At 36.9% G+C, this 18441-nt stretch overlaps 2 protein-coding genes across 3 annotated transcripts; both read left to right on the top strand.

The window, feature by feature from the left end:
• Positions 1–7306: 7306 nt before the first annotated feature.
• LOC128780834 (olfactory receptor 5J3-like) lies at positions 7307–8375 on the top strand. Its single transcript, XM_053923855.1, has one exon. The coding sequence runs from the start codon at positions 7404–7406 to the stop codon at positions 8373–8375; it is 972 nt and encodes a 323-aa protein (XP_053779830.1). The 5' UTR covers positions 7307–7403.
• Positions 8376–14476: 6101 nt separating this feature from the next.
• LOC128781019 (olfactory receptor 5J3-like) lies at positions 14477–17192 on the top strand. Of its 2 annotated transcripts, none has more exons than XM_053925084.1 (2): positions 14477–14600; positions 16088–17192. In XM_053925084.1, exon 2 carries the CDS (start codon positions 16111–16113, stop codon positions 17047–17049), a length of 939 nt encoding a protein of 312 aa, XP_053781059.1. In that variant the 5' UTR covers positions 14477–14600; positions 16088–16110; the 3' UTR covers positions 17050–17192. The 2 variants fall into 2 exon arrangements, with proteins under 2 accessions (XP_053781059.1, XP_053781058.1); XM_053925083.1 differs by having other exon boundaries at positions 14477–14630.
• Positions 17193–18441: the final 1249 nt, after the last annotated feature.

Below are 18441 nucleotides of genomic sequence, written 5' to 3'. Positions count from 1 at the left end.
AAAGTAAATGAAGCTCAACCAAGAAGATTCAAAATGCCCTTAAATGATAAGTATAATTAGTGGATAGGAAACAAATGAAGACTTTTCTATGAAATATCAGATGCTATGCCATCAATTGTCATGTGCGCAGGTAAGAATTGAGAATGGTAATTGTAGCTTCCCATGTCCTGGCAGTCACCTTATTCTAGGGATCACTCTAGTTAACCTACTTACGGCCCGCCAGCAGCCACTCCCTAAACAGCGATCACATAGTGGCAGTGTTTTATATGGTTGTTTTTCCAATGTGTAACCCACTGATCTACAGCTTCAGTTACAAGAACCTAAAATACGCCTTCAGAAAAGCTATCAGACGAAACTGGATTTTCAGAGGAATGAGAGCTTACATCACTGAGCAAACTCTGAGGCGTGGCCTGCTCTTCCCCTTTCATCATCAGCACTGTGCCAGTGTGTGTCAACTATTGTGAATTTATTTCCAACAATTAAGACAACCTTCCAACCTCACTCTTTTACAATGTTTTTGCCTCTCTCATGTTCCTTCCAAATTTATTCTATTCTGAAACATTCCTGAACTAAAATAAATAATAATCCTTACTGGCCAGTTAGCTTTGCATATTGATTTATTATCCTATTCTTTATCACGTTGTATTGAATGTATATGGTGAATTGTCTGGCAACACACTCATACTAAAAGTTCCTTGGCAGCAAGGAATATATATTTTGGTTTATTTTTCAATACCTGTATAACACCTGGTACATGGGTTATTTTGGATCATTCTTTTAAGTTTAGTGTACTCTAAAAAAAGCACTGAAGAGAATATTGTCAAATGAGCTGACTTCTAATCATTCTTCCATTGTGCTAGGGGACATACGTTGGCATGAAGAAGCACGTCAGCTTCTTTAATAGGGACAATTTAATCTAAGAGTTATTTTTCATTTTCCAAGATGAGGTATTTTAAAATAAGTACACCGCAATGTATTTGCAAACTCTAAGTGGTTATGAGTTTATCTGGCTTCAAGTTTGTAAAAGCAGCACAACTGACATTTGGGGCCAATGCTTCCATTTTGGGGGTGCAGGTATGGTGAAGAGCAGCCTGCCCTGTACATTTCAGGGTGTTTAGCATTGTCTCTTGTCTCTACTCAGTAGCTGCTAGTAGCAGTCCACCTATTGATGACAACCAAAATGTAGCCAAAAGGTGACAAAAGTCTCTTCAGAGGCAAAATTTTTCCTCCCGTGGAATCACTCATCTTGCTCAACACTATTTCTTTGACCATAAGGCAAATGCAACCATTAGAGTGAAGTCACTGCCTGAACATAAGTCAGAATAATAATTGGGAAAGAACCCCTCAGATATGATTTTATTAATTTTGTTCTGCATTATCACCCTAATTCCTATTTATTTCTAAGATCTACCCTGATAGTACCCATAAATAGAGACAATTAACACATAATTTTAATTAGATAAATATACAATTAAAATTGAATATATGTTTTATAAAATAAACCACAGTTGAGAAGAAGTTAGAATAAGGTAGGATATTTATGACAATTACATGTAACTAGATTTAATTTTCTGCTTCTATGAGGAGACAGGTTGCTGAGAAGCTGTATTATGTTTCAGTCATAAAAAGAATACACAAACTTAAACTACTAAAACTGGTGTTCCTTTTATAAAATCGTGTGCATTTGATTGAGGTCATGAATAAAATCTAGGGGATAACTCTGCACGTTTATTTCACTGACACTGAGCATTGGGGGTGGGGCAAATGAGTTAGTGGAATGTGTTGAATAATGCCAAATTTTCTAGTGAGATCAGACAACTAATTTGCAGATCATATTGAAAGAATATTTATCTTCAAAGGAGTACATTTATAATTTTTTCTCAGAAATACCAATATTTTCCTGACACAGATGAGATAAGGTTTGCTACATCGATGGCATAAAGAGGAAGATAGGAAGGAAGTATTAATTGAGAATCCAACTTGCTTTTGGCTGCAAACACTGTTAAGTATGGTGGAGAAGTCATGCCATAACTTATAACTGATACTTTTCTATTGGTTCTAAGTAAGATTTTTATCTTACGATCTGGTAACATCTTTCATTTTGTATCTAAAGACATGTTAATGTTTTATCAGTATTTTCACAACCGTATAATAATGTCATAATCCTTTAAATTTTTGTACAATATTTGGATTGACCCAGGATTTCACACTTTATTTATCTGCATATGTTCTAACTTACTCTACTATTATCCTAAAATACCTAAGACATCCTAATGAATTTAACAGCAGAACTGTACACATCCATCTGCCACCCTTTCCAAACACACAATGTTTATATTATTTGTACGATGGAAGAGAAGGAAATATAAAATTACATAGAAAGCTAAAAACCTATGTGAGATACATGCAAAATTTCCACACTGTCCACAGATCTATGATGCCTGTTGAATTATTAGATGGAAGGAAAACATGCATTTTATATAAGTTCTCCCAAAGGAGAGCATACACTTCAATTAATTCTATGCGTGTGTGTAATCATAGCACTTTCATGTGAATGATTGCTAAAATATTCGGGGTGTGATGTCATGCATAAGCTACATGAATGTTACAATGGATCAGTGGGGTAGCTAGTCATGCGTGGATGTCCCCACTTTAAAGCAGAGAGCACAGCCTCACTTCCTCCACCATCAGAACACCCGGACACCTGTCTGAGCAGCGTGCATGGCACTGGAACACACTTCTTTAGCTCTTGCAATGGCATTTAGTCTCTGTGTTGTGCTTCACCCGAGCTGTTTGACTTTTAGAGAACACGTTCATTTTTAAAATTGTATGATGTATAAAAGGGGTACCTTTTACTAAAGTGAAAGCACAGGCATCTATTGAGTAACTGTTAAGAGGACCTGCTACTCTGATTAGCCCCAGTCCCAAGACACCTGAGAAGATGTTAAGGATCCAACCTGTGGACTTCTGAGATTCCATCTATACCGAGGGACACAGGTTGTGTCACCAAAAGGAAGGAAAGCAGACACAAAAAGTCTCTACCCTCAGCGATAAGTCCTTTAAAGTATCATGATACCATGGTCTTCTCTAGATTCTCTGCTTTCGACTTTTCTGAGTAGTGAGTATGTTTAGGAAGTGATAATGTGGGTCTATTTAGGCTTTTGCTATTTCCTGTTATCACCACACTGTAAGAATCTGTTACCAGCTATTATGATTTCACTGCTGTTCCTCAAAATGCCAGATAATTTCCAAACCAGTGGTTTATTTTTTTTAAATGTTCTTATTTTGTGACAAGGGCAGAATTTTCCCCAGTATCCATAATTAATATTTGTGTATTTGAGAATGTCTGCATTTTATGTAGATTATACTTGGTTTATATAGAGTCTAAAGCTACTTGTATATTTATGGAAAATGGGATATCTGAGAACTATAATGCATTTTAGCTGTATTACAAGGAAAATGATTTCATTCCAATCTTACATAATAATAGTTTCTGGAAATCTTTTCCATCTAGTTTTATTTTATGATTCCACTAGTGGTATTTTAAGAATTATTTTCAATCCACCCCAACTGTCACTACGCCCTATCGCTAACCATCCTGGGCGTGCACACAGACACTGGATTCCCTGAGCACAAGAATGTTTTTGCTTTTTTGTTTTTTTTATTCAGTTACAATTGTCTGCATTTTCTACCGATCCCTCCACCCACCCCAGCCAGTCCCACCTCCATCTCCCACCTCCCCCTCCCCCTTGCTTTTGTCCTTGTGTCCTTTATGGTAGCTCCTAGAGACCCCTCTCCCCACTATTCCCTCCCCACTCCCCTCTGGCTATTGTTACATTGTTCTTAATTTCAATGTCTCTGGTTATATTTTGTTTGCTTTTTTCTTTTGTTGACTATGTTCCAGTTAAAGGTGAGATCATATGGTATTTGTTCCTCACCACCCGGCTTATTTCACTTAGCATAATGCTCTCCAGTTCCATCCATGCCATTGCAAAGGGTATAAGCTCCTTCTTTCTCTCTGCTGCGTTGAACTGCATTGTGTAAATGTACCATGGTTTTTGGATCCACTCATTTGCTGATGGGCCCTTAGGTTGCTTCCAGGACTTGGCTATTGTAAATTGTGCTGCTATGAACATTGGGGTTGCATAGGTTCTTTTGGATTGGTGTTTCAGAGTTCTTAGAGTATAATCCCAGCAGCGGAATTGCTGGGTCAAAAGCAGAAGACTATTTTTGCCGTGACAAGCTGTCAGTTCTTCCCACCGCAACTCTGGTGTGCCTGCATAAAATAGTCTTCAAATCAGCATGCTTTGCTTTGAAGTCAGCCTATCTAGGCTATACAGTTTTGGGTTTTTCAGTGTGTCAATGTTGTTGTTGATAGTCGGTTTTTAGATATTTTGTCTGTGAATTCTGCTTTGTTAAATTTTCTGTTTGTCATTTCTTTTTTTATCTTGTAGACTATTTTAATCATAAACCGTTCAGTGTACATTATATTAAAGTATAAGTTTATATACTTACAAATTTATATATATATATAACATAGTTCATGTAACAACCAGTTATATATTTATTTGTATATAATACTCTAAAATAACATGAGCAATACTATGAACAGTAAAATATATAATAATATATAATATATATTATAATATATAATATATATTATATTATATATTATTAATAATATATAATAATTAAAATGAATTCATTTCTAAATATTATGTTATCATAACAGTATTTTGTGGGCAATGCTGCATGAGAGCACATAGGGAATACAAGTCGGGTTAACAACTATGCACCTACAGTATGGCAAGGTCATTACATTGAAAATCACTCACTGTTTTGATGGGCATTTGGTTGGGTTCACTTTTCACTACAAGGACAAATGCTATATACACTTTAGGATTTCTCTCACCAACATCCTGAGCACTAACTGTGTCCTTGATCACTCATTATTCTGTATTTTCAAATGTCTCTTTGGAGTCATAAACCAAAAATAAATTACTGTAAATGAATTTCGTATGTTTCATACAAATACCTTTTTTTCATCCTGTGATTTCAAGATATTAATCTCAAAGTTGGAAAAGTTGGCAAAATTGCATTTGAGCATACTCTACAGTGTTATAATGTGATTCGGGTATTTGTTTCCCTAAGAGAACTCTCGTGCCCACTGGTATTCTAAAGCAGCCTCTTATCTTATCAGGAAGATTACATTGAAGGGTATCAAAGCCCAGCATTTAGTGACAGAAGGAATCTGTGTTCTAGCTGTAATTCTAACAGCATGAGAGAAAATTATACCTTGATCCTTGGTAATGCCATTCCCTATAGTTTTCTATTATGAGCTTGATGGATAAAGCTGTTACTAGAAATCTCACTGCCATCTTCTTGAAGTCATACTTGTTTCTCATGGGTCCTGGTGTTGTTGACTCTTGTCCTTCAATATCACGTCAGTTCACATATATTATATGAAATCTATGGTACTTAAATTGAGAAGAACTCCAATTTTTTCCTTTTTTCTCCAAACGGTCCATGGGAAAATTATGTGAACTCTGTTGTGTTCATTTTTTAAATGGTTTGTTGCAGATAGGCAAAATATACGGCAGAGCTAGGGCAGAATTACATTGGAACTCAACCCTGCGTAGTTCTAATATCCTCCCATGATGTGATGTTCCCGTTACAGTAAGGAGCCTTGCAGAAGAAGAAGTGGGTCATTAAGGAACACACAAATTTCCCTTCACATCCATTTTTTTTTTTAAATTGAGCTTATTTCTGAGCTACGAAAACTATAAATTTGTATTTTACAGTCTGGTTTTACTAACAGGTTTCTTTATGGCATTAAAAATATTTCATTAAAAAACAAATAAATTCTTGTCATTTTCAAGAAGTTATTCCTATTTTTCTAGGACACAGTTAAATTTGGATTTGTTGTGCTTCAAATCCACTAATCTAAAATATAAACAGGATTATATATAAACAAAATATATATATTAAAATCTCAGTTTGTGAGGGGTGAGCTTATATACTTACAGGATAAAGATTTTGGTTTTGATTTAGAAATACCCTGACGACAACATCCCAAAGTCACCCAAGCCCTGACCTCAGTGGACTTCCGTTTCCATGAGACCACAACTCATGTATCCTTCTTGAGGTGTCTAATGCCTAACACACTGCCTTGTGTAAAAGGCATGGTTGTTATTTTAAGCCACTAATTTTTGGTGACTTGTTATAGTAGCAATAGGAAAGTAATACACTATATAGTAGAGTACCTACCATTTCTTACTATTCACCATCCTGTTCTTTAATCTTCTTCACAGTACTTATCACGATTGTAGGCAGTATATCAATAAGGGTCTATTTCCTTAATAAATGTAAGCTCCTTGAAAGCATGGCATTCTTCTTATTCACTGCTTCATCTCTAGCAAATATAGCATTTCTCGGCACAGAGTAGTAATTAATATATTTTGACTGAATGTATGAGTGCACACATGAATGGATTTACTACTATTTAACGATAAATACTGTTGCACTAGTATTATGTCATATCAAAGAACAAGAGAAAGTAAGGTGATGCCTACCTTTTGGAAGCAGCACATACTTGATACAGTCATGTTGTGATAGATACAGTTTGTTACCTCAGAGTAACACTTTGTCTCTCTCCATTTGGTTTCTGGGTTTGTTGTTTGAATGCTGAGGAAAACCAACGATGTGAGAGTGAAGTTAATCGAATAGAAAAGGGAAGAGTTTTCAAGTCGAATCACATTGCTATGTTTTGATCGGCCTTAATAGTAAATAGCAATAAAAAGATTGTTTAGCCCATTTCCTTCCTGTCTCAATTCTCTAGAGAGCACAGTCATTGACCTTCCAAGCCGAAGGTGAAGCAAAAGAAGTTTTATGCTTGAGATTTGGAAAGGAAGGGGGTTGAATACTGTGAAAGGCAGTTTCATGAGTAAACTGGGTGTGAAAAGTAGGAAGAGTTCAGGCACAGAAAACAAAAAAATTGCTATCACAGAATGTCATTCAGTTTGTAGTTCATGTCATCAGAGAACTTGTAAATTCCATGGGATGAGCCAGAGGCCTGCTGGCTCAAGGCATATCTGAGTATCAGTTTCAACAGTTAATACTTTCATGATCTAAGAATTTCTTTCTCCCAGTTTTATATTGTGCAAACTGAGAAGCGAGGAATGAGAAAACTCTAGTTCCAGTGGGGCGAATCACCACAGATAGATTCTCTAGTACACATAAAGTCCACTGCTTGAAGTTCATTTCCTCTCTTCATCTAACTACAGGGTAAACCCAAATGCTCCTTGCTGTGATGGATACTGGATCGTGGAGAAAATCATCATTTATTTTTCATCTGAGGGATATTCTTTTGTTCTGCAACTAAAGAGCTGAATAACCCTGCAAGCATGCCAGGTTGGAATCACACAGCTGTGAAGGAATTCCTTCTCGTGGGTTTAACTGAAAATCCTAATTTGCAGATTCCTCTCTTTTTGCTTTTCAACCTCATTTATTTCACAACCCTGGTGGGTAATTGGGGGATGATTGCCTTGATCGGGTTAAATGCCCAGCTTCATACTCCAATGTACTTCTTTCTCAGCAACCTCTCTTTTTGTGATATTTGCTACTCTACTGTCCTTACCCCTAAGATGCTGGTCACTTTCTTATCAGAACACAAGTCCAGCACGTTCTCTGGCTGTGTTCTACAGAGTTTCCTTTTTGCAGTCTATGCAACCATGGAAGCCATCCTCCTGTCTGTGATGGCTTATGACCGCTATGCAGCAATAGCTAGTCCCTTGCTGTACACAGTCATCATGACCCAAAAAGTGTGTGTTCAGATGGTCCTGGCATCTTACTTGGGAGGGCTCGTTAACGCACTGACACACACGATAGGGCTGCTGCAACTGGACTTCTGTGGTCCAAACATTGTGAATCATTATTTCTGTGACATCCCCCCTCTTCTGAAGCTCTCTTGCTCTGATGCACATAACAATGAGATGCTGCTTTTGATCTTTTCTGGGATTATTGCAGTGTTCACTTTCATCATCGTCATGGTCTCTTATATCCGCATCATTGTTGCCGTCCAGAGAATTCGCCCAGCTGAGGGGAGGTGCAAAGCCTTCTCCACTTGCGTGTCCCACCTGACTGCTGTGACCTTATTCTACGGGTCTGGGACGTTTAGTTACATCCAGCCAAGCTCTCAGTACTCCCTGGAACAAGAGAAGGTCTCTTCTGTGTTTTATACTTTGGTGATCCCCTTCCTAAACCCACTGATTTATAGCCTAAGGAATAAGGACGTGAAAGAGGCAGCAAAAAAGTCCATATGTGGAAAAATGCTCCAATTTGACTCCATCTTATCTACGTTTTTTTTTTTAACATAACATTAACCTGCAAACAGCTAATTTCTTGGAAATTGTGTCACGGATGTATGATCACAAACAGAGCTACAGTCAAGGTATCCACATGAAATATGAGACACGAATGATAGTTACCTATTCTTGCAAATTTTTATTATTTTAAAATCTCTTCTAGAAGTTTAAAATGTATCAAAATAAAGAGTTAAGAAAACATAGGGAAAGTTGCTTACAAAATGATAGAATATTTTTACTTCTGGATGATGGAGTAGCTTGTGATTAAAATAATTTTTGCGCAGAAATAACAAGAAAAGCAAGACATGATACAGGTTTTAGCTACTGATAAAATGAAATAGGTATTACAGAAACTGGATTGGTGTAGAACTCAGGGAGGTCTAGACATGGAGAAGTGAGCTGACTTTCATGGCACTGAGTCAGGGCACTCTGGAAAAGGCAGGCCTATGGTGCATGGAGATCTCTGCCAGCTCTCAGAAACCAGTAGAGCTTTTGGCAGGCACTTTGCTGGTTTTGTCATACATGATTATATTTCCTTTCAGGGCATTAGACGTATTCTGGGCCAGAGCAGACCTGTTATCAAACACATAGACAGATATAGAGACAGATAATGGATGATAGGTGATGGAAAGTGGGATGGATAGATGGAGGAATAGATGGATGGATAAATAGGTGATAGATAGATAGGTAGATAATAGATAGATGGACAGATAGATGATTGATAGATGTTGGATAAATAGGTAAATAGATAAATGGTAGACAGACAATAGATAATAGATGGACAGACTTAAATGGAGAACTTCTGATATCAGGGAGGGACTTTTGGTGGTGACCCAAATAATACAAATATTAAATAGTTTGATCTACTAAAAAGAGGACCTACTGAATCTGAACTTGTGAAAAGAGAAAACAGTGCAGCTGTATGTAAGCATTTACTTAGGCTCAAAGATGGACTGGATTATACATAATCTTAAACACAGTTATTTTGCCCCATAGGAAATTGGAGGGAAGGGCGTGAGTGGAGCGTGCATGAAGCTGGTTTGGGCCCCAGAGGCAGGTTGAAATCTCCTGCATTCTTGCTGTGCTTTGAAGACACACGGTCCTGCTGGTGGGGAGTCAGCAACAAATGCAGGTATATCCTGAAAACATTTGCCAGGCTTTGATCCTGCTCTGAGTCAGGCACAGAAGGGCTAGAATTTTCTATCGGAAGCACCAGGAGATTCAGACTCTAGATATTCAGACTGAGCTGGAAAGACAGAGTGAAATCTTCCAGGCTGTTGGTGCTTGGCTGGTGATGTCCCGCCACAGCTAAAGGCCTGGGTGCTGCACAAGGCCAGCCCCTTCAAGGCATTTGCTGCAGTTTGAAGATGTACAAGGCAAGAGGCTAAGTTCACACCTCCAGAAAGTTAAAACTGAATTTTCTACAGTGTTTAAGAGCAGGTGAGAAAGGGTGGAGAGAGAGAGAGAGAGAGACGCACATCTTAACACCTTGGGAAATCTACACAGCTGAAACAAGTCAAAAGTAAAATGAACTCTGACTCCAAAGTCCAGTCTCAGGTCGATTACTAATTGAGGTAACACACAGCTTCTCTTCCTTGATGCCTTTTTAGAGAGAAAATGAATTCCTCCTCCTTGGAAAGTAACATAATCTGCAGTTTCTATGAAACTTGTATTCATAGGCAAGAATCAGAAAGTATAAAAAATGCAAAAAAAGCACAAAGCATAGAAGAGCTATATGGAGAGTTAGAAAAAGGTTTCAAACAATACTATGATTAACATATTAAATAATTTGAAGAAAAAAGAGAAAACATTCTAAGATGAAATATTTCAAGAGAGAATTAAGTAAATTTAAACAGAAGCACTCTATAATCTGTTTCTATGAATTTGCTGTTTTAGAAACCTCTGCTAAGTGGAATCATGCCGTGACTGGCTGATTTCACTCAGCACAATGTTCCCAGGTTAACCCATGATATCACAAATGTCAGGAATTTCTTCCTTTTTAAGGTTGACTAATACCTTATTGTATGAATACACCACATTTTCTGTAACCATTCACCTGATGATGGGCATTTGGGCTGTGTCCATATCTTGGCCGTTGTTCAGAGTGCTACAGAAGACATTGAGGTGTAAGTGACTCTGGGTGGTGGGGGAGGGATAGGAAGCTCTGGTTCCACGAGTATAAAGCTTCAGTTACGCAAGATGAGCAACTTCTCGAGATCTGCAGTATAATGCACTGTCCATCATGAAAAATACTGAAATGTGTACTTAAAATGTGCGAAAAGGTTAGATCTTATGGGAAGTATTCTTAGACCAAGAAAACAAAACAAAGAGACGTGAGGAAACTTTTAGAGGTGATGACTGTGTCTATCACCTTGACTTTGGTGATGGTTTCCCAGGTGTGTGCATATGTCCAAATGCATCACATTCTATGTATTAAATATGTGTACTTTTTTGAACTTCAATTATATCCATTAAAGCTATTAAAAAAACCAGAAACAAATAGTGTTATGGAAAAAAATCCCACAATACCTGAAAATCAGAATTCAAAAGAGGAATTTAGAGGATATCAGACAAAGCATAAGATAGGATTAATAATTTCAAACACAAGCCAATACCAATTAATCTAAACTAAAGCACAGAGCAGAAAAACATTAGAAAATAAAGCAGAGTATGAGAGATACATGTGTGATATAGTCAAATGGTGTGAAATACATGTAGTTTATGCCCCCGAATGAGAAGAGAGAATAGATCCAATGAATATTTTAAGACAGGCTAATTTTTTCAAAACTGATAAATCTTCAACAGACATATTCAAGAAGGGCAGAATATCCAAAGTCAACAAATGCAGAAAAGCCCGCATATAGACGCTTCATTGTCAAAAAAAACTACTGTAAGATGTAAGATCAGTTTTCAAAGAAATTACAAAAAGTGGGGTAAATGAATTAACATTTTTAAAGTATGAAAGATAAAGTAAATATTGAAAATTCTATTTTCGGGGGGAAAATCTTTTAAAATAAGCAAGAAACATAAAGATCTTATGAACAAGCAAAAGCTGAGAGAATCTTTGATTATATAATAAGAAATAGCAAAAAAAAGTTTTAAGCATAAATAAACTATTCCAATGTAAATACAGAATATAATGAAGAAAATATCCACAAAGGTAAATATGCAAAAATATTAAAAATATTGACTGAATAAGAAGTACAAAGTTCAAGTTCTAAGATAAGGCATGGGATGTGGAGCACAGCATAAGGAATAGTTAGTAATATAATAACTATGTATGTTGACAGATGGGTACTAGACTCATTGTAGTATATAAATATCTAATCACTATGTTATAAGCATGATGCTAATATAATATTGTATGTCAAATAATAAAAAATGAATTCAAAAATATTTACTGATTAAAGCCACACCAAAGTTGACTTTCTAAGGCAATTTTAACTGAGTGAAGCAAAATAGAGGCTGAAAATGACAAAAATTATAGAAAAGAAGAAATACACTGTCGAAAGTTTTTTCCAGTGTTTGGTGTGGTAAATTACTATTTTTAGAAAGACACCATTCAGCTAGTTTTCAGTTGGTTTTCAGGCTGACTTTTCTCTATTTTAGTTTTAATTCCAGTTTAGTTCTGGGAAGAGGTGAGTGTAACTTCCACCTACTCTGTTGCTGTCTTGGATCCTCTTTAAAAGAATTCTAATGAGAAACAGATATATTAAAATTCATCTTGCAAGCAAGAAAAGATTTAACCAAAATACCTAGATAAAAGACTAAGAAGACCAAAGTTAATAGTGACATCTTGATTAATTAATAGCATCCAACAAGGAAGGAATAAAGGTCAGAAGGAAAAATATAAATCTGACAGAGAGATGCTCCATGAAAAATCAGCTCTGCCAATGATTACATATAAAAACAAAGATTAGCAAACTCAATCAAGGTTTATTAACCTTGGCATTATTGCCATTGGAGACTCCGAGATTCTCTGTGGTGTGGGCATCCTGTTCCTTGTAGGTCAACGCGAGATGTCAGCAACAACACTCTTCCCCATTGAGGACAATCAAAAATGTCCCTAGACTTTGTCAAATACGCCCTGGGGCGGGGCGGGGGAAAAATGGCCTACACTGAGAGCCCATTGGTACCTTTTACAAGAGATACAAGGACACAGGGAGATGGAAAGTGAAAAGAAAGGAAAAGGTACTTAGGGGAAGCTGGTGTCACTGGGTTCACATTTGAAAATCAGACATGAAGGGGATTATATTTTGCTTGCCTGTTTGTTTTATTGATTAGACATTAAACTAAAGACCAACTGACAGTAACCAGAGGGGAGGGAGGAGTGGGACGATGTGGGGAAGAAGAAAAGGGTCATCAAGGAACATGTACAAGGGACACATGGACAAAGCCAAACCAGGGTAGGTTTGATGGTGGAAGGTGGGGGTAGGTGGGGGAAAGTGGAGACAACTGTGCTTGAACAACAGTAAAAACATAAGAAATACACTATGTGAAAATTAAAAAATTAAAAAAACCTTTATCTAATACCTAAAAAAGAAGAAAAATCATGAAGGGAAATATTATTATAATTTAAAAAAAGCATGATCCTTATGTTAAAATAAAAATCATTCTAAACTTATATTTGCCTATGAATTTGCTTTAAAATACTTGTAAGAAAGCTGATGAAAGTGAGATAATAAATTTCATAGATCTAGCTAGAGGTTTTAAAACAGCTCTCCGAGTAACTGAGAGATGCAGCCAACAAAAATAAAATCACAGCATGAACCATTTAATTGGCCTGGTAGAAATACAGGGGCAACTACGCCACAGTGCAGAAGACTCATTCTCTAAATGCATATGGAACGTTTAAAGCTTGACTATGTGTAGTGCCATAAAATTGTTTTCTCTGATCACGGTATATTTATTTATTTATTTATTTATTTATATCACAGTAAATTTACACAAGAAAAACCAAGTAATCAATCTTCATAAGTTTGGACATAAATAAATATATTTACAAATAAACTATGTTTCAAAAAATCAATATGGAAAGTTTTTGAAATAAATTGCATAAAGTAAGAAGAAAGGAACTAAATAAAAATAGAATATATACATTAGAAATCATATAACAAGAGAAAAGCAATAAAGTCATTCTTTTAAAAGAATAATAAGGGATGAAAATGTAGCAAATCTGATCAGAAGAAATGAGCAATAACAGATATCCAGCATTACCCAACCCATGATTGATTTTTGGAAAAAGACAGTAATATCCACAGTAACCACTTCTATTTGAAATTATGCAGAAGACCCTAGCCAGCACGTACAGTCTAGAAAAAAATACTGGCCTCGACAGAGAGCATTTCTGTTTCTGTATGTTTGTGGACAGACACACTCATCTCTAAGTAGCTGCCCTGGGGCATAAGCCACACATCTATTCAGCTTAATGCCAAACAGTTGCCCAAAGTGCCTGCAACATTTTCATATACCTTCAGAAATGCATGAGTAAGTTATTTTGTTCATTAGATTCCACGTATAAATGAGACCATGATAAGAGACTTAGGAGGTGGAAAATGTTAGTTTAAGGTAAATAGTTAATGAGTCTAGCAGATAATGCATGTGTTAAAGCCTTTGTTTCAGAAACTACAGATAAGGCCCATCCTGGTTCCTGAGAGGGACAGCCAACCCCCTGGGGCACTGCTAAAGACCACCACCTGGGGACAAGTGGAGGCATCTGGGCCATTGTGTTGCAGGGAGGGACAGACAACCACTGGTCCCTGGGAACAGCTGACTGCCCAGGATGAGGATGCTGCAGTTTCTTTCACCTGATTCTCCCCGAATTTCAAACCCTCTCACTGCACCTTGTTCATTCCGCGTCATAAAAAACGTTATAGTCTTAGAGTCTGTGTTTTCCTTATACATCCTTTTAATCAGAAGATTAACTCCAGGGACCCTACTCCCATTAGACTAAGGTAAATGCAGAACAGAATGTGGTATGAGAAGCTATCTTTTGAGACGATTGTGTTTTGATCATCTCACACTTGCCTTCTCACCCTGGAGGTTATGCCTTTGGTTCTTATATATTAAAGAAGAAGCTGGAATTCCAATTCTGCTACCTCTAACTTCTATCATTCACTTAATTTTTGAATGACTGTAAACATCAGACACACGGAATTATTGTTTTTGTGTTTTGTTTGGGAGGCAATGTATAGAAATAAACCATGGGGATGAGAGATCGTGAGGTTCCTACATGAGGTAAAGTTTTGGATGTTTTTTCTTCCATTGGTAAGTCAAATTCACTTATTTGAATATCCCATGCACACACTAGGTTGCAAATCAGGTAAAAATACAAAAAAGATGAGAAAGAAAAAACGATGTTTAGCTTTTAATCTGATAAACACTTCCAATGATGAGGAGTGGGAGCAATTTGTAATTTGGCCACTTATTCCTACTCCTCATCCCCCACTATTTCATTTTCAACATTGACATCAAAATTGTTATGCAACTTCTAACGGAATAATGGAAAAGCAATGTTTTAATTCAATTTTAAATATCCTTTCCTAAAGGATTAATTGCAATCCATCATAACTACATATTTCCGTGGGTATAACTCGCCTGACAGCAACTGAGTGTACCGGTCATCTGTTCATTTATTATCACTGTGGTAATCTGGCAATGCTCTTCTTTTATGAGTTTTACTTACTGTCCTCAAAAGTAGTGTCTATGACTCATAAGTGAAAGAATGAAGCCACCAAAATCATCATTCTTTATCTTGTGGAGGTGAAGCTACCATACTGTAAACTGTTCAAAATATTTATTTTTTATATAAATGTGAAAATATAGTTAAATTATTCAGATAAAATAACAAAAGCAAATTTGCATTGACTTAGTACAAAAGACACTGCATATTCTAAGAAATGGATTGCAACATAAAAAATATTATGAGGAAGTACCTATATGTTTCAAAGATTTGCTTTATTTTATGGGTTTGCTCTGCTTCTTCTCAGAAAAAGTTTAGACTCTGTTTCCTGAGTTTCCAGAGTGATATTTCTATTGGATAAGAAAGACCAATTATAAGCTCTTGTTAGCCGCTATGCTGCCTATCCCAGCTCAGAGGGCCCTCTCTCTTTCCCAGTGGGCAGTCTGCTTCAAAGCCAGTGCCTCTGGCTATTTTCTAAGGGTGGCTCAGAGATGGTGGAAGTCAGGACCTGGCCTTTCATTACACCAAGTTTAAAAAATGTGGAGTATCAACCAAACAGAAAGGCGTAGGTGCAATGTCTTGCATTAAATGCCACAGCACAGTTTATTCTTCCATCCTGATATATTTGACATCAGGTACTTTTAAATACAAAATGGGGAGTTCAAAAGGGTCTCATAGTAACATAGATTAAAATTTCAACTTGGATTAGTGTGCTTTCTAAACTGGATTTCTTTACATATTTTAGAATGAAATTCATTCATTTTCCCCCCTTCACATTAAAACCAGCATTTTAAATGCACCCTGAAGCTGGAAAATTAATGTTTTCATTTTTCATCATGGAATTTCCTTACAGAACAGGCAAATAAACACTGCTTGAAAAGACTAGAGACTTTGTAGTCACATTTTTCTAATTTTATAGATAAAACAACCAGAGCAGAGAAGTCAAGAACTCAAGCCACACAAGCTACTTAGGGACTACAAGTAGTTTCGATGGTGCAGAATGATTATTCTCCATTTATTCCCATCTTCTTATCGTTAACAGTTTCCAAGAAAAAAAGCACATACATGGCTGACGCTAATTTGACAATGGTTACTGAGTTTATCCTTTTGGGGCTGACAGATCGTGCTGAACTGAAAGTGTTCCTCTTTGTGTTGTTTCTGCTCATCTATAGCATTTCTTTGCTGGGGAATCTGGGAATGCTCATTTTAATCCACATAACTCCCAAACTTCAAACACCCATGTATCATTTCCTAAGCTGCCTGTCATTTGTTGATGCCTGCTATTCCTCAGTCTTTGCACCCCAAATGCTGCTGAGCTTCTTTGTTGAACGGGATACAATTTCTTTTTCTGCATGCACTGTGCAATTTTTTTTTTTCGCGTTACTCGTTACCATCGAGGGCTTCTTGCTGGCAGCAATGGCGTACGACCGCTACATGGCCATTGTGAACCCTTTACTTTATACAGTGGCTATGACGAAAATAGTTTGTGTTGCCCTGGTCATCGGATCATGTGTAGGAGGTTTAATCAACTCGCTGATACACACAATCGGCTTGGTGAAATTGTCTTTCTGTGGGCCCAATGTCATCCATCACTTCTTCTGTGACCTTCCCCCGCTGTTGAAGCTGTCATGTTCTGATACATCCACGAATGAACTGTTGCTGTTAATCTTCTCCGGCGTTATTGCCATGATCACTTTCTTGACTGTGATGATCTCCTACATCTTCATTGTCGCTGCTATCCTGAGGATCCGCTCGGCAGCAGGGAGACACAGGGCCTTCTCCACGTGTGCGTCACACCTCACAGCTGTGACTTTATTCTATGGCTCTGTAAGCTTCAGTTACATTCAACCAAGCTCCCAATATTCCTTAGAACAAGAAAAGGTGGTATCTGTTTTTTATACCCTTGTCATTCCTATGTTGAACCCATTGATTTATAGCCTGAGAAACAAGGAGGTGAAGGATGCTGTGAAAAGGGCTATAGACATGGAATGTTTTCCTCATTAACTTTATACCATATGTGCCCTACAGTAATAAATAAGCAAGTGCTTTTGATAATGATATTTATATGAATTTATTAAAACTTGGATCCCAAAGGAATCTTAGAGTTTATTTAATTGGAACCCTGAGTTTTACAGTAGAAGAAAAAGGCTGAGAAGAATTACATGTTGTAGTACATGTAGATGGTTACGTGTAAGCTAACCTAAAAACATATGATGATCCAAGTTAGTTATGTCTGGACAATTGTTGACATTTTAATTCTTGCATATGGGTAGAAGTAAATATATATACATATATATATTTATACATATATACACACATACACACACACATATATATATATATATAAAGATATCTAGACACAAAACACAAAAATAGAGAGATACAAACAAAATGTATAAATAATAAAATATATTATAACTTGGACTCTTTGTTGCACAGAACAAATAAAATACTTTTCAAGCAAAAGATATCACACTTGACTTGTCCGACAAAGCTGACAGATGCATGATCTTGAAACTTGCCTGTACTCTTTCAGTCAGATATTGTTCAAAAGAAATCTAAACACTGGATGACACCCCAGAAAAAGAACTTATACTAGATTATCTCCACACTCACAGTAGTGAGTCTAAATCAGAGATCCTCAGTCTACCTCCTCCTGGTCCATAGATGCCACAGGCATTACCACCTGAATTTTGCCTCCTGTCTCCCTCCCACCCCAACCTCGGTCTATGGAAAAATTGTCTTCAGTGAAACTTGTCCCTGGTGCCAGAAAGGTTGGAGATTGCTGGGCTAAACTATGTCCCTATTCCTGAACCTAGTTCACATTATCACACATGGAATTGAACAGGACGGAATGCCACTGTTTTTCCATTTCACATGAAAGGGCCGCTAATTCTCGGGTAAAACCTACCCTGAAGAATTTTAGAAAGGATGCCTACACAATAATTAGGGAGTCATTAGTAATCAGACTCATTTCCTCCTTTTCTTTAAGGATCTTCCAACATATTCTTTAGACATCAAACAGAAAATTTCCTGAAGGTATTCCAGACAGGGGAAACACATGAAACCAATGGTTTTCCCTCTGATTCAAACTGTATGTGCAGGTACGTAATGGTAAAGTCAGCCCATAATTGCTGATCGTTCCACGGTGATCCCGTTTCCCTAACTTGCTATAAAATGTCCTATCTGGCAAACAAATACAGTATGCTAGAGGACATCCTCATTTACAAATAAAATGAAGTTTAATTTTGCGGGTTTGCTTTAAATACTGAACTAACTACAGGTCAATCAGCTAGGCAGCACGATGGGACAGCTGAATGCTCTATAACTATTAACTCATGTATTTACCTAGCAGCTAGATTAAAATGCTTTTCTCTCAGTGACAGCCAAAATCAA

This window comes from Desmodus rotundus, chromosome 5 (genome assembly GCF_022682495.2).
Source record: "Desmodus rotundus isolate HL8 chromosome 5, HLdesRot8A.1, whole genome shotgun sequence".
NCBI lineage: Eukaryota > Metazoa > Chordata > Mammalia > Chiroptera > Phyllostomidae > Desmodus > Desmodus rotundus.
This window is presented reverse-complemented; position numbering and strand designations above follow the sequence as displayed.